The following is a 15,744-nucleotide window of genomic DNA, read 5'->3' on the forward strand; positions in this document are numbered from 1 at the left end:
CCGGCGCACTCCCGGCTGATCTTGAGCTGGGACTTGCGTCGCGACACATAAGGACACAACCCAAGGCCCAAGTGACCTCCGTGATGTCATCAAATAGGGGGTCAAACCCCCCCGTATAATGATAGTCTTTGTGGGGTTCACGGGCTTATGGCCTCACTTACCAAACCCAGCTCCCGCTCACAGCGACCTCCGCAGAAGAAGAAGATCTGGCGGCCATGAGCAGGAGGCAGGATTGGTAAGTAAATAGGGCCCATTACCGGCTGGAGCTACTGCTGGTGTCCAAAGAGAAGCTCATCCTGGTGTAGGTAGAGAAGTACAGAACATCTTGTACTGCACTATAGTATAGGGGGCGCTACTAGTCAAGCACTTCTCTAATACCAGATCCTGTACCAGTTTTATTTAGGGGTACCAGAGTACAGGGGGGCTGAAGACTTTTGCACATCACACTTTTCAGATTTTTATTTGATTAAGATTTTGATAACTTTGTATTATTTTCTGTCCACTTCACAATAATCGGTGCTCCATACACAAGGAGGTCTTAGGGGGACTTTCGGTCCTTCTGATCACTGGGGGACTCCCCTGTCCTAAGGATATACAACATCAGATCGGCCCTATAATATTCCCTCCAGGTACCATTAGAAATTTACCAAAGCCTTATGGTCATCCCAATGAAACACAGACCCCAAAAGTACAGAAAAAGTATCAGCTCATCGATTATCAGAATATCTGATGACTCTGCGCAGTTCATCTGACCAGAGACAGGTCATGGTGACCGAGCCAAAATTGATATAACCTGGACCTTATCTAAAATCACTAACCCTGCACCAAAGTAAATAGAATAAAGGATACAAATCATATCTTTATATAATACAGAGAAATATCCCAATATACATGTAATCTAATATGCGGTTATTTGTTACCACTCACTAGAAAACCAACAGTTTTTATTATTTTTTGGGTTGAAAAGTTAATAGTTGATGGAAGAGATCTCCGGCCAAACCTGATAAGGACACAGAGGAGTGCCAGGGGTGACGTGTCCAACAGGTGACGTATATCGGGGGTATCGCTATAAATACGCAGGACTGTTCTTGGTCCGACATTCACCATCATCATGAGGGGAATCATCCTAGCACTAGTGCTCGCACTAGCGGGTGAGTAGCTGAGACTATATCGACTACAATATCTATCTATCTATCTATCTATCTATCTATCTATCTATCTATCTATCTGTCTATCTATCTATCTGTCTGTCTGTCTGTCTGTCTGTCTGTCTGTCTGTCTATCTATCTATCTATCTATCTATCTTATCTATCCTTCTATTTATCCACCATAGAACTATCTATCTAATCTATCTATATCTGCTATATCTATCATCTATCTAATCTATCAATCATCTATCTATCTATCTATCTATCTACGGTATCTATCTCCTATCTATCTCCTATCTATCTATCTATCTATCTATCTATCAATTATCTATCTATCTATCTATCTATCTATCTATCTATCAATCAATCATCTATCTATCTATCTATCTATCTATCTATCTATCTATCTATCATCTATCTATCTATCTCCTATCTATCTATCTATCTACCTATCTATCTCCTATCTATCTATCTATCTATCTATCTATCTATCTATCATCTATCTATCTATCTATCTATCTATCTATCTATCTATCATCTACCTATCTTATATATATCCATCTATTTATTAATCTTAGATCTATCTCTCTATCTATAAATCATATAACTATCTATCACCTAATAATCAAAATATCTAAACTGATATAGCAGATCTGAATGTGTATTGAAGTATCTTGTGATTTTACACCTACTTCATTAACACAATGCACAACATCATATACATCACTAATACTATCTCCTATCTATCTATCTATCTATCTATCTATCTATCTATCTATCTCCTGTCTATCTATCTATCTATCTATCTATCTATCTATCTATCTATCTATCTATCTATCATCTACCTATCTTATATATATCCATCTATTTATTAATCTTAGATCTATCTCTCTATCTATAAATCATATAACTATCTATCACCTAATAATCAAAATATCTAAACTGATATAGCAGATCTGAATGTGTATTGAAGTATCTTGTGATTTTACACCTACTTCATTAACACAATGCACAACATCATATACATCACTAATACTATCTCCTATCTATCTATCTATCTATCTATCTATCTATCTATCTATCTATCTATCTATCTATCTCCTGTCTATCTATCTATCTATCTATCTATCTATCTATCTATCTATCTATCTATCTATCTATCTATCTATCCTTCTATCTTCTATCTACACAGTATAATATTCTATTACTATACACACACATCCGGATGTCTTGATTTCTTCTAATATACTCCGTTGTTAAATAATATTTCCTCTCTTTTTCCTTTCCAGGCGCAGACAATGCCAATATAGGTAAGACTATAAATGTCATTAGAATTGTGCGTTGACAGCATTAGCTTATTTCTGTAAAAAAAAAATTAAAATAATCAAATAGAAATTTTCCAAAACACATCAATAAATACATCTAAATTTATATATATATATATATATATATATATATATATATATATATATATAATTTATAATTGATAAATTCATTATTTTAGCATATTAGTCAAATATTTTATAATTTGATAATATTAAACCTAAAAACCACCCAGAACAAAGGGTTGACTTCAGCTTTAAAGCCATGGATTTTCCGTGTCAGCCTGCTATAGTTATAGTTTGGGAGATAATTCTATTTAGTTGACTTTATGTATTCTTATATTCAATTAATATCACAGAGAATTTTCCAGTAGATAATATCTCCAGGGATCATAAGGGATGGGGTTACTTTCCCCGGAGTCTAATGTAATTTCTGTCTTGTCCTGTTACAGATCCTACGTTCAGCCAGAACAAAGTATTTGTTTACGACTATGAAGGCTTTATCATGACCGGACTCCCGCAAAATGACTTTGTCAGATCTGGAATTAACATCGCCTGCAAGCTTGAGATCAGTCCCTATGCTCAGAAGATGTTCCGATTAAAGGTAAAGGACAAGGCTTGCTAAATATTGTGCCCAGTGAATGAGCATCCAAGGAGAAAATGTATTTCACCAAAATTCCAAAAAGTTCTTAACAAATATTGACTTACCATAACAGCCATCCTAAATGGTGAAATCTACAAACTGAACCCTAAGGGTCAGTTCACACGTGAAAACCGCCTAGCTTATTTGTGCGAGGTAAAAAACCTCGAGGAGTTTTTTTGACGCTGTTTTTTGCATTCCACGCGGTTTTTGACGAGGTTTTTGACGCGGTTTTCGCTAGCGGTTTTCGCTAGGTTTTTTTTTCCTATATGTGCTATAGAAACTGCAGGCGAAAACCGCGCGGTTTTTTGCAAAAAACCGCGCGGTTTTGTGTGCAAAAAACCGCGCGGTTTTTTACCGCGCGGTTTTCGCCTCCCATTCACTTCTATGCAATTCTTCAGGCGTTTTCCGCCTGAAGAAAGGTCATGTCGCTTCTTCAGGCGGAAAACGCTAGGAGGAAAAAAAAAGCTAGTGGTCTACATAGACCACCATGTTAAAAGAGAGGTTTTTGAAGCGAATTCCGCTGTCAAAAACCTCCCCTTTGCCCACGTGTGAACTAGCCCTAATACCCATGACTAGCCGGCCTGGGGGTCTCAACCATCTGAGCCTCAAGTTGGAGACAATTGGTTAGATGGGTGAAAAATATTTGATAATTACCAATTTTTGTTGCATTTTTAGGTCCTATCTCCTGTCATTAAAGAAATCAATGGTGCGTGGCCCAAAGACCCATTCACTCGCTCCTCAAAGTTGACCCAGGTTTTTGCTGAGCAGTTCTCCAAACCCATCAAGTTTGAGTACCACAGTGGAAGAATTGGAAACATTTACGCTTCCAATGACGTTTCCGAAACCGTGGTCAACTTGTACAAGGGAATGCTCGGCATGTTGCATGTCACCATCAAGAAGACCCAGAATGTCTACGACCTGCAGGAGGTCAGTGCTGATGTTCTAAGATGTTCCTTTGTAACAAATGTCTAGTTTCATACGTGGTGTACTTACTACGGATTTCCTTTCCATGCACTAGACGAGCATTGCCGGTATTTGCCACACTAGATATGTGATCCAAGAAGAAAAGAAAGGAGATGACCTGTTTGCTGTCAAGTCTGTCGATATGAACAATTGCCAAGACAAAGTAACAAAGGATATTGGAATGGCCTTCATGGAAGACTGCCTCACTTGCAAAAGGGTACGTTCCTTATTGATTGACAAGCAGTTCTAAAAAAAATTCCTACTTGTAACCTACTGACTGTTCTTTTTTCTCTATATTATCCCATATAGATGCACAAGAACATTCGCAACGCTGCGACTTACTCTTACAGGTTGAAGCGCAGAGACCACAATACTATTATCACACAAGTCACCTCTGAGCAGATCATCCACTATTCTCCATTCCAAGAACGTAATGGCGGTGCCGTAATGGAAGCCAAGTAAGGTTTTTGTTCCAACCCATCTAAAACGAATAACATTGGGAAACCGTAGACTATTTTATGGATTTGCCTTACTATATGTACTTTTTGTACTTTTATACTCCAGGCAAATTCTTACCCTGGCAGGAACCAAGAGCAGTCAACAGAATATCCCTCAACTTCAACTCCAGAACCGTGGAGATCTCCAATATACCTTTGGAGATGAAATCTACCAAATTCCATTTGTTCTAATCAAGACCAAGAGCATCGAGGCCCAGGTACAAAGGGGTGCCCATGGGTACATCTCCCCAAGTAGCCTCCATCTTTACATGTCAATAGCTATAAACTTCATCCATCAACCAAACTCACCATATCGATATAACAAAAATTTTCAGATCTGTGAAATAAATTCTTCACTTTTTTTATATCAGATCGTGGAAATTCTTCAGCACGTGGTACAGAACAACCAACAGAAACTCCATAAGGACGTCTCTCTGAAGTTTGTGCAGCTGGTTCAGCTTTTCCGTCATGCCAGCCTCGACGTCATGCAGACCATTTGGAAGCAATTTTCCGAAAAGCCTAAATACAGGTAACTTACAAAAAAATAACCATCTATCAAAACTAAGACTCTATATGGTGATGTTTCCACTGGGAAAATCTTAGGAGTAGCTACCCGTAGGTGTCACACCAACCTATAGGGCTTCTCTAGTTTATATCTATCTTATTTTTCCAGACCATGGATCCTCCAAGCTCTTCCTATGGCAGGAACTTCAGATTGCCTGAAGATGCTCCACCAAATCATTCACAGCGGGGATCTGACAACTGTACAAACCCTTAGACTGCTCCCCACCGCATTGCACTTTACCAGAGGTAGCCAGCGGGCAGTGGAAATTGCTCAAGTATGTATTTACCAGGATACCTAATCTTATTTTTGGTTCGGATGCCAGTACCTAAACTAAGTGGGGTTTTTTTGCTGCAGGATATCATCAAAGACTCCAAGATTGTGAAAAACCCCGAATTTTTCAAAGTTGCTCTTCTTGGATACGGTTCAATGGTGAAGAAATACTGCGACCGTCTGAGTTCTTGTCCTGATTCCGTTCTGGAGGTGAGTTATTTCTGTGTGGTGGGAATGGCGAATGCTGGGAATGGCGTCGTGAGGTCAACGCCTTGTCCAAGTGACCAAATATAGGAACCAGAACCATCGCAGACATCCTATAAACCTATAAAATGTTACTAGGTCGCCATTTTCATTGGTGGTATCCTGAATTTTTCTACTTCTTTTCTAGCCTCTCCACGATTTTGCAGCTGAAGCCCTGAGCAAGGTCCATGAAGAAGACATGGCTCTGGCATTGAAAGCCCTGGGTAACGCCGGCCAGCCTGAAAGCATTAAACGTATCCAGAAATTCTTGCCACTATTTTCTTCCAGTGCCTCTCAACTTCCAGTCAGGATTAAGGTTGATGCTGTCTTGGCTTTGAGGAACATTGCTAAGCAGGACCCCCGTAAAGTAAGACATTCTAGATTTTCTCTTGGCTCCTTATTTTCTACGTTCATAGATCATTCTCTAATAATTCTCTACTTTACATCTCATTTCTAGCCCCAAGAAATTCTAATGCAACTGTACATGAACCGAGATGTCCGAACTGAAGTGAGAATGGTTGCTTGTTTGGCCTTATTTGAGACAAAACCAAACCTGGCCATGGTTGCCAATATCGCCAATGTGGCCGTTAGAGAGAGCAAGGTTAACCTTCAGCTTGCCAGTTTTGTCTACTCCCAACTGAAAGCCTTGGCCAAGAGCAGTATACCACAGCTGGAACCCTTGTAAGTACCGTGGTGGTAGGACACTTTATTACCATAATGACTCAAAAAGAGAATCAAGAGAACATTTAAGGTAGCCATTTTGTGACATGAACTAGCAAAAAGTATGATAGACTTAATTCAGGTTGACCTCCTCCTTTACAAAAGGTATATTCTTTGATAAGGTCCTAGTCCGTGAACTCTATATCTGGTCTGTTCTCTTCCAGGGCTGCTGCTGCCACCGTTGCTCTGAAACTGTTCAACCCAAATATGGATAATCTGGGCTATCGCCACAGCAAGGTCATCCGTTTGGACACATTCAAATGTGAGTCTGTAGAAGGTCTCTTATTTACCATCAGTTTCTGTGCCAACACTCCACGATACTAAAATGTGACTTGATGTTGTAGACAATCTAATGAGTGGAGTCGCTGCTAAACTGTACATCATGAACAGTGCCAGCACCTTGTTCCCCGTGTTCGTTATGGGCAAATTCAGAGTCTTTGTGGGTGGATCAGAGACTGACATGGTAGAGGTAAGGAAAAGAAACATCTCGTTGGAACATAATACCATGGCGGCATTGGGAAAATATATTACTTATTGTCAATTATTGGTCAACTTGTGGAGATAGTCATCCATGTTGATATTTTCCGTAGTTTGGTATCAGAGGAGAAGGAATCGAACAGATCTTGAGAAAGCAAGATGTCCAGTTCCGTGAACTATCAATGAAGAAGAAGATCAGCCAGATTGTGAAATTGGTCAGTGTTTCTACATTCTCCTTTGTATTTTATATATGTTCTTGACCGTAATGGTGGCCGTAACGTTGTGCTTTTCCTTGACAGCTGAAGGGATTCAAATCTCAGCCATCTCAGGTTCCAATTCTATCTGGATACATCAAAGTAGGTGGCCAAGAACTTTCCTTCCTTGAACTCAACAAAGACACCATTCAAACTTTGACCCGGGTAAGAAGAACGTAAAGGTTTTCAACATGTATACTTGAATGCTATATAGTCCATATCTCTCTATATCACCATATTATTTTATTGGATTTTTTTTTAGCTGTTCAGTGAGCCAACAGAAAGACATACCACCATTAAGAACATCATTAACAAGCTCTTGAATGGACTGGCTACACAATACGTCCAGGCAATTCTGCCATTTGAAGCCCGCCATCTCACCACAACTACTCTTGGTTTTCCAATGGAGTTCAGCTGGTATACTGCAGCCGTGGCCCAAGCCCCAGTGAACAGTACGTAGACGTCAATGTATACTTTATGCTGTCCAGTCCCTTATGAGTAGTGCATTGACAAGAGTATACGTTCCTCTCTACAGTTGAAGTGAAGATGACTCCATCCTACTCACCAGACTTAAGTCTTTCTCAGTTGCTGCAGTCTACAGTACAGATCAATGCAGATGTCAACCCCAGGTGAGAATCAAGACAAATACGGATGGCCGTTGACTTGAGGGAAAGCGCCATTTGGATGGGCCATCCAATAACTTGCCTTGTCTTCTCCATTATACCCATAGTTTCTTACTTCATGGTGTATCAACAATGGGAGTCAACACCCCCTTAATCCAGAGTGGAATTGAATTTCACGCCAAGGCACTCACAAACATCCCAGGAAAGTTCTCGGCACGTGTCGATCTGAAGAATAGGAACATTAAATTTGAAGCACCACCCTGCCAGCAGGAGAATGAATTACTCGAATTTAGGTAAATTTTGACGGTCAATATTTCCTAAGCCCATAATAGTAAGAACACGCCATATCTATATTTCAGGGACCATTCCAATCCCAAGTTGTCAATGACTGCAGTCGTGTCAATAACTCTTTGCTGGTTCTAAGACGGTGACAAAAATGGTAATGCTGATTTCTCCGTCTTTCAATTGGGTGCAGTGCAACAACTTATGCTGTCTCAAGAAATCGTGAAGAATTGGATTCCGTTAAGAAGACACCACTTGTTCCAAAATCAGCCAGCCAAAATATCCTCCAGAAACACTTTGAGGCTACAGGCAAGACATCAGCCGAGGGAGCCAGTATGGTAAGTAACAACCAAGAATTTCTATAGACCTGAAGAAGAATTGTATTGCCAAGGATCCCTCTGATCAAATCCATCTTGTTCTCTTTACTAGGAGGCCTCAGGAGAAGCCAGATCCAGGAAGTACATGGGTCTTGCAGACGTAAAAGACCACCAATATGACACCATGTTATTCAAACCCTGCTTAAAATTCGGCCGCATCCCACTGAAAGTGTGTCTGGAATATAAATCTCGCAGTGCTAAAGGACGCAAAAACGCAGTCTTATATCAAGTAGTGGGAAGTCACGAGACCAAGCTCACATTGTCACCAGGTTAGTGGGATCTTGGTATGGTAGTCTTAACTTCCTTCAATCTCTCTTCCCTTAGTTTTAGGTTGTTTGACATCTACTTATGTCTATTTACAGCTCACACCGATGGCGCTATCGAAAAGATCCAAATCGAGGTAACAGCCGGACCCAAGGCATCCTCAAAGATCATCGCTCTGGTTGATGTAGAAGAGAAAGAGGGTGAACAACTTGAAGAATCTGAGATCCAGAAGAGACTGAAGACCATCCTTGGCATTAAAGAGAACATTGCAGTAGGTGTCGATTAAACAACGTAACCCCGATTTCCATGAATATAAGGATTCATCGTTGAGTCAAACTTTGTTTGTTTTTTTCCTGCAGGCCAGAAATGAGAGTTTGGCCAAGGTCCCCACCAAACGCCAAAAGAAACATAAACATGTGACCGAAGATGGTACAGAGACTGAGTTGGTCCGTAAAGTATCATCCTCCAGCTCTTCATCCTCTTCTTCATCTTCCTCTTCATCAGAAGAACCTAGAAGCAGACGTGGTCAGCAGCAGGACAGCTCTAGCAGTGAATCAAGCAGCAGCAGTAGCAGCAGCAGCAGCAGCAGCAGCATGCAAGGCAAAAGAAAGACAGACAAAGGCCATAAGAGACCCGGCTCCAGCAGCAGCTCCAGCAGCAGCAGCAGTTCCAGCAGCAGCAGCAGTAGCAGCAGCAGTAGCAGCAGCAGCAGCGACAGCGACAGCAGAAGAACACGTAATAAGGAAATCAGCAGCAGCAGTAGCAGCAGCAGCAGCAGCAGCAGTAGCAGCAGCAGCAGCAGCAGCAGCAGCTCTAGGAGGAAAAGCAAGAACAAGCAACATCAAGACGAACAAGGACATGAACATCAACAGAAAAAACATCAACACGGAAAGAGGAGCAGCAGCAGCAGTAGCAGCAGCAGCAGCAGCAGTGACAGCAGCAGCAGCAGCAGCAGCCAATCCACAAGACACAGGGTATGTCGTACATATAAATATACATCCGAGAATAGAATGGGATCATATGTTACATTTCCATCCATTAATGCCCCTGTACTATTTTCTTACAGAGACAGAGAGAATTTTATGAACTTCGCTTCAGTCCTGTACGACGGGATCAGAAGGTAAGTTTGCACATTTGCACAAATGAATAGTGCAGGTGATTATAAGAAGTGTCTTGTCAGAGAGAAATGCTTCTTTGTACCTATCAGGATGTTTTCCTGCTCTGTCTCCCTCTAAAAATCTCTCCTCTATCCATCTAGAGAGGGACTGCAGGTCACATGACTCTATAGACGTCTATGGAGGGGGTAGAAGGAAGTGCCGGAGATAGATGAAAGTTGGGGGCAGAAGGAAGTGCCGGAGATAGATGAAAGTCAGGCTTAGTCTCATGCTGGAGCTGAATAGAAGCTTTCTATAACAACCAAATCACTTTATGCACATCAGTGCAATTCAGTACTTCTCTCTATATGTCCTGCATTTTCCAGGGACTATTTCTGAGTGAGTGAGACACAGTTATAAGGCTCATTCCTCCTCTGTGTGTAGTGTATGGCAGTCAGTCTATCCACTAGTTCAGAGAGAACTGTAAATAATAGGAATTATTGCTTGGGAATGGAGATGGAGATGGATGCAAAGAGCTGAAGTTGGTGGAGGTGGTGAAAGGTCCTCTTTCAGTCCTTTGCTACTCCAGTAGATTGCCACGATATAAGACGTTTTACTGTATCCATTATATATCGGGAGATGATAGAACTATGTTTAATGATACAATTCCATGTGATATTCTAACAAAACCAACTATCTTTCTAGACCAAAAGCCAACAAGAGTCCTCCTCTTCATCCTCCAGCTCTTCATCTTCCAGCAGCAGCAGTGGTCCTAGACAAAATCGCCAGGTAGATATTGTTGGCACACATGCCATACCTAGACCTTCTCATTTATTGAACATCACATAACAGGGAATTTCTGTTTTCAGGGCAAATTTATGGGAGACAACAAACCACCAGCATTTGTTGTTACTGTTCGCGCCGTAAGAAACGACAACAGCTACCAAGGATATCAGCTGATCGTCTTTTCAGACTACTCTACCTCCAAACCTCGTGTCCAGGCCTTCCTTGTAGACTTCACTAAAGAAAGCAGATGGAGAGCCTGTCTGAACGCTGAAGTTGTGAGCTCACACGAAGCTGCGGTAGGCCAATGTCTACGTCGTAAGATTTAAAAATGGAATTTTGCATCCTTTCTATTGAACATCTTAATGTTTTAACTAATTTAGGCCAGCCTGAGATGGGGACAGAACTGTCAGGATTATAAGATTTCCTCCAAAGTTCAAACTGGTCACTTGGGTAACCAACCTGCAGTCAAGGTGACAGTAGAATGGCCAAAAGTACCATCCAAACTGAAATCCGTTGCCAAATAGTAAGTGTTCTTCATCACCATAATGAATCGTAGAGGTTGAGAACCCTAAAGAAACCTCTAGTAGATTGTCTTGCAACATATTAAGGCTTAACAAGTCAATTTTTCTATCAGCGTTTCAGAATTTGTCCCAGGAGCTGCCTACTTGCTAGGAGTCTCTGAGAAGTACAAGAAGAATGATCAACGCCAAGCAAAACTCATCGTGTCCCTAAGTTCTCCAAGAAACATTGACCTTGTTCTCCATCTGCCATGGGTAAATTAAGATATTTGCTTAAGTCTTATTGACTTCCATTTGACAAGGTAATCCTAACGTGTATCTAATTTCCTTGCCACAGTCGACATTGTACTACAGAGCGCTCAGAATCCCAATTGCAATCCCAGTTCGACGTGTTTCACAAAATGAAATTCTACAGGCTCCAACCTGGAACCTAATTGCGGAAGCTCCTCAGATGATCCTGGATTCCTTGCAAGGTTTGATGATACAGAGTCAAATTTGCTAAAGAGTTTGCCAAGATTCCTCATGATTTGCCATATTTTCATGCAAATTTAACTTTTACAGGTGAATGTAAAATGACCGAAGACCGTCTTACAACCTTTAATGGTATTGACCTTGCTTATGCCATGCCCGAAAACTGCTACCACATCCTGGCCCATGACTGCAGCAATGAGATGAACTTCATGGTGATGGCAAGGAAATCCAGACATAGTGAAGGCAAAGACATTAACGTTAAAGTCGGCCAACAGTGAGTATGGAACGAACATTGAAATTGAAATTCAGTTTTAGAAATTCTAATTTTACAATTCCAAAATTTGGAATCCGGGAAGAAAAATGAATACAATGTTGAGTGTAATATAATGCAAAATACATACTAATACAAATCTTCATTTTATTCCCATGTAGTGACATTTCCTTGTCCTATAAATCTGGAGCACCAGAGATGTTCCTTAATGGAATCACCTTGTTAGAAAACCAACTTCCATATAAATCAGAGGCCGGTAGGTGTCTATACATTATATAACCATGGATGTGGAGTTGGCAGTACTGGATACATTAACTATACAATGTTTTAATCTGATCTTGTAGAGCCAGTTTTGGAGATTCTGAAGACAGAAAGTGGTTTGACCATCTTGGCACCAGAATCTGGCCTTGACAGGATCAACTATGATGGAACAAATGTTCAGGTACTTCTAGTGTGGCTGTATTCAGGGTTTACAACATGGGGTCGTCTATAACAATATAAGGGTCTGAAGCTACTCCAGAACAATTTATGGAATGAACTGACCCAACTGCCTTCTTTGCTAGGTGGTACCAGCTCTCTGGATGAAGGGCAAGACCTGCGGAGCTTGTGGTCGCAATGATGATGAGACACTGCAAGAGTTCCAGAGGCCAGATGGTTCCTTGGCAAAGGATGAAATGGGCCATCTTCAGTCTTGGATTCTTCCTGCCCAGACTTGCGCTGAAGGTAATTGAAGAAGTTTTGCTCTATTCTCATGGGTATCCCAGATCTAGAACACAATCTAAGACATCCTTTATCTTCTTTTAAGGTTGCAGTGTTCGACAATCTCTTGTGAAACTGGAGAAGGAAATCGATGGTGAAACTGCCAGGTGTTATTCAACTCATCCCGTATTGAGATGTGCCGAAGGATGTTCCCCACTTAAGACTGCCAAAGTAACCACTGGTTTCCATTGCCTGCCTTCTGGTGAGTGTAACCCTTACTAAATGTATTTCAATGCTCGACCATGTGATTCCATAAATAGCATTGGTCAACCTGGCAGTCAGTCTTACCCTGTTGTATGACTTTCTTTCTAGGATCAACTCTGGAGCTGGCTGAAGGACAAGTAAGCCTGGACAAGTCTGAAGACTTCTCAGAACTTGTTGAAATGCACACATCTTGTTCATGCAAAAACGCAGCCTGCTCAGCTTAATCCAGTGTCCCGCCATCTCTCTTTCCTGGAAGATACTTTAATTCCCTGTCTAATCTGTGCACCCCACAGAGACATGATTTTCACTTCAGGGTAACCTCAAGAAGTAATCTAGACTTTGTAATGTATTTCATTCCCAATAAAAGTTTGCATTCAAAAATATTTCATTTGTGGTTCTATTTCATATTACTGACTTGTATAATAGGTGGCTATTCACACACAATATAATACAGCCTATGCAATACAAAACTGTAAGGCATGTAAGGTCATGTTCTCAGGGTACAGAGTACCTGGTGTTCCACTTGAGAAATGTAAGAGTTAAAGGGGTTTTCTGGGTTAAAGACCAGATCAGCGGCGATCTGCCTGACACCCTTATTCATCAGCTGTTCTCTGCTGCTAATGCACAGAGAATGTGACAGGAAGCAGACAGCTCTGTCCTCTGAGTAGTGGCCAGACCAGGTACTGCAGATCCACTCACATATTATAAATGAGACCTGAGCTGCAATGACTCAGTTCTATCCCTACACAGAGAACAGCGCTGTCTACTTCCTGCTCCATTATCTATGTATCAGTTGATACAAACTATAGGTAATGGATATGTGTAGCAGGTGTTAGAATTTCATCAATCTGATATTTGTGACCTGTCTTTAGCATATGTTATAAATATTTTTAGCCCTGAAACCCCTTCAATGGTCCAGCTTTATGTTAGGCATACATAGTCTTTAGACCAGGGTCAGGAACCTCCAGCCCACCAGTTGCTGTGAAACTACAACTCCCAACATGCTCCATTCACTTCCATGGGAATTCCAAGAACAGCAAAGCAAGTATGCATGCTGGGAGTTGTAGTTTTGCAACAGTTGGCGTGCTGAAGGTTCCCTACCCCTGGTTCAGACAGTAGACTTGCTCTGCATGGTGGAAGCCATTGGGACGATGATTTGGTTACTGAACTACAAGCACTCAACTATACCCATCAGCCTGCAATATATACAGTTGTATAATGTTAAATCTCTCCATAAAGACCACCTCATTGAGACCACCACTCTGAAACAAATATACAGCTCACCATGTATTATGCATACTAGCCCTCATCTTTAAGAAAATCTTTCCCCCAGAACACAGACCCCTTTTCAATGCAATTTTGGATGGTTGTCTCAAACAGGGTTGTACAGGTCACTGCCTCCTACAAAATCAGCCCACTCTTCCTCTGCTGCTTTCTCATCATCTCATTGACTTTATGGTGTTATATCCTTGCCCGCGCCCTGTTATTACCCTCTCACTCATTCACAGAGTACTCTGTCCATGAAGGCTAACAGTCTCTTCTCGTGATATCATCTTTGCATCCTTCTGATAATAGAGTTAGGGACACATAATGGGAGGTGTTTTTACCATCCAAAAGGTCCCTGTAAGTGTGCTAGACAGAATCTTCTAGACGTGTGCCAGACACAGCGACACCTATGCCAGTGTCAGCAACTTAAGTACCTGCCATAGTACCCCAATATCAGTAGCGGCCACAGTAGATGGGTGGCTGTGGAAGCCACATTACTTCCAATATTGGTGCTATCTAGCAGCTCCCATGATGTAAACCAAAGATATGGACTCCTTACAGAGAAGGAGTGAAAAACCCAATGACATTTCATCTGATCGGCGTTGACACCCTGAGCATTTTAGTGTTTTGTTTATCCAGTGAGAAACAGCCCGGATCAGCATCAGCGGTCCAACACAACATGAACAGAGCACATCACTCAGCTTGAGAACAAGGGTCCCATGATACACAGAAGTTTGCACTCAGCACTCACAGTAACCGGTTCTCACGCAGGCAGCAGTTGCACCATACTGGCCTTTGGAAACAACAGGCCAGTCTCCGGAATTGCACTGCACGGATGCAATGTGAGACTGGTAGCAATGCAGGATGTAAGATGCAAAGTACAGGCATACCTCTCTTTTCTAAGTTTCCCACTTGGATTGGCTCCACAAGCTAAAGGCTGGGACATTCAAAGACTGTACACTGCTGCTGCACAACCAATAGGTGCAACCTGTTTTTGGCTATTTTAGAGAATCATTGCAGAAAGTACCAGACTGAGGCAGAGGCGGTGTAACATCATACAGTGCAACAAACCATCAGTACATTCAGTAAAATATACATCATGAAATGCACCATAGGAAGCACAAAGAAATATAACTACATAGGTGGGGGTATGCTGCACTGCCGAATCCTTGGAAGGACAGAGGGTGATGATCTCCTCATACTTCACCGACCGCACATTCAGCGTCTCCCACTCGCACACCACCTCCTCACCTCACCCTCTCTCTGTAGGTGTCCCCCAAGGCTCCGTCCTAGGACCCCTCCTGTTCTCCATCTACACCCTTGGCCTAGGCCAACTCATAGAATCTCATGGTTTCCAGTACCATTGCTATGCTGATGACACCCAAATATACATCTCTGGACCAGACATGACCTCCCTGCTGGCCAGAGTTCCAGATTGTTTAGCGGTCGTAGCCTCCTTCTTCTCCTCCCACTTTATCAAACTCAATATGGAGAAAACTGAGTTCATCATCTTTGCCCCACCCCGTATGGCCCCCCCCCACCTGACCCATCTATCAAAGTCAACGGAACCACAATTACCCCTGTCCCACAGGCCCGATGCCTTGGGGTTACCCTGGACTCTGACCTATCTTTCAAGTCACACGTTCAAACCCTCAACACCTCCTGCCGCCACCAACTCAAGAACATCCACCGAATCCGCTCCTTCCTCACCCCTGAAACGACTAAGA

General features: G+C 41.8%; 1 protein-coding gene across 1 annotated transcript; it reads left to right on the forward strand.

The window, feature by feature from the left end:
• Positions 1–1,012: 1,012 nt before the first annotated feature.
• LOC142218811 (vitellogenin-A2-like) lies at positions 1,013–12,975 on the forward strand. Its single transcript, XM_075287749.1, has 35 exons — positions 1,013–1,151; positions 2,438–2,458; positions 2,923–3,074; positions 3,789–4,040; positions 4,132–4,293; positions 4,386–4,534; positions 4,641–4,791; positions 4,945–5,102; positions 5,247–5,412; positions 5,493–5,618; positions 5,800–6,018; positions 6,109–6,332; positions 6,536–6,633; positions 6,716–6,840; positions 6,962–7,063; positions 7,148–7,267; positions 7,365–7,554; positions 7,638–7,731; positions 7,833–8,018; positions 8,201–8,345; positions 8,437–8,653; positions 8,747–8,919; positions 9,008–9,622; positions 9,721–9,768; positions 10,448–10,531; positions 10,612–10,824; positions 10,909–11,051; positions 11,163–11,301; positions 11,384–11,519; positions 11,608–11,791; positions 11,950–12,044; positions 12,133–12,230; positions 12,352–12,511; positions 12,594–12,749; positions 12,860–12,975. The coding sequence occupies exons 1-35, from the start codon at positions 1,112–1,114 to the stop codon at positions 12,973–12,975; spliced, it is 5,457 nt and encodes a 1,818-aa protein (XP_075143850.1). The 5' UTR covers positions 1,013–1,111.
• The last annotated feature ends 2,769 nt before the right edge of the window (positions 12,976–15,744 follow it).

The sequence above is a fragment of the Leptodactylus fuscus genome, chromosome 9 (genome assembly GCF_031893055.1).
Source record: "Leptodactylus fuscus isolate aLepFus1 chromosome 9, aLepFus1.hap2, whole genome shotgun sequence".
Taxonomy (NCBI): domain Eukaryota; kingdom Metazoa; phylum Chordata; class Amphibia; order Anura; family Leptodactylidae; genus Leptodactylus; species Leptodactylus fuscus.

What these genes read in the sequence shown, in the direction of transcription:
- LOC142218811 (XM_075287749.1), top strand. Translation starts at nt 1,112, where the DNA reads ATGAGGGGAATCATCCTAGCACTAGTGCTCGCACTAGCGG. An exon ending in CCATTCAAACTTTGACCCGG is followed by an intron (nt 7,268 to 7,364) that starts GTAAGAAGAACG and finishes ATTTTTTTTTAG; the next exon opens with CTGTTCAGTGAGCCAACAGA. An exon ending in TTGTTCTCCATCTGCCATGG is followed by an intron (nt 11,302 to 11,383) that starts GTAAATTAAGAT and finishes TCCTTGCCACAG; the next exon opens with TCGACATTGTACTACAGAGC.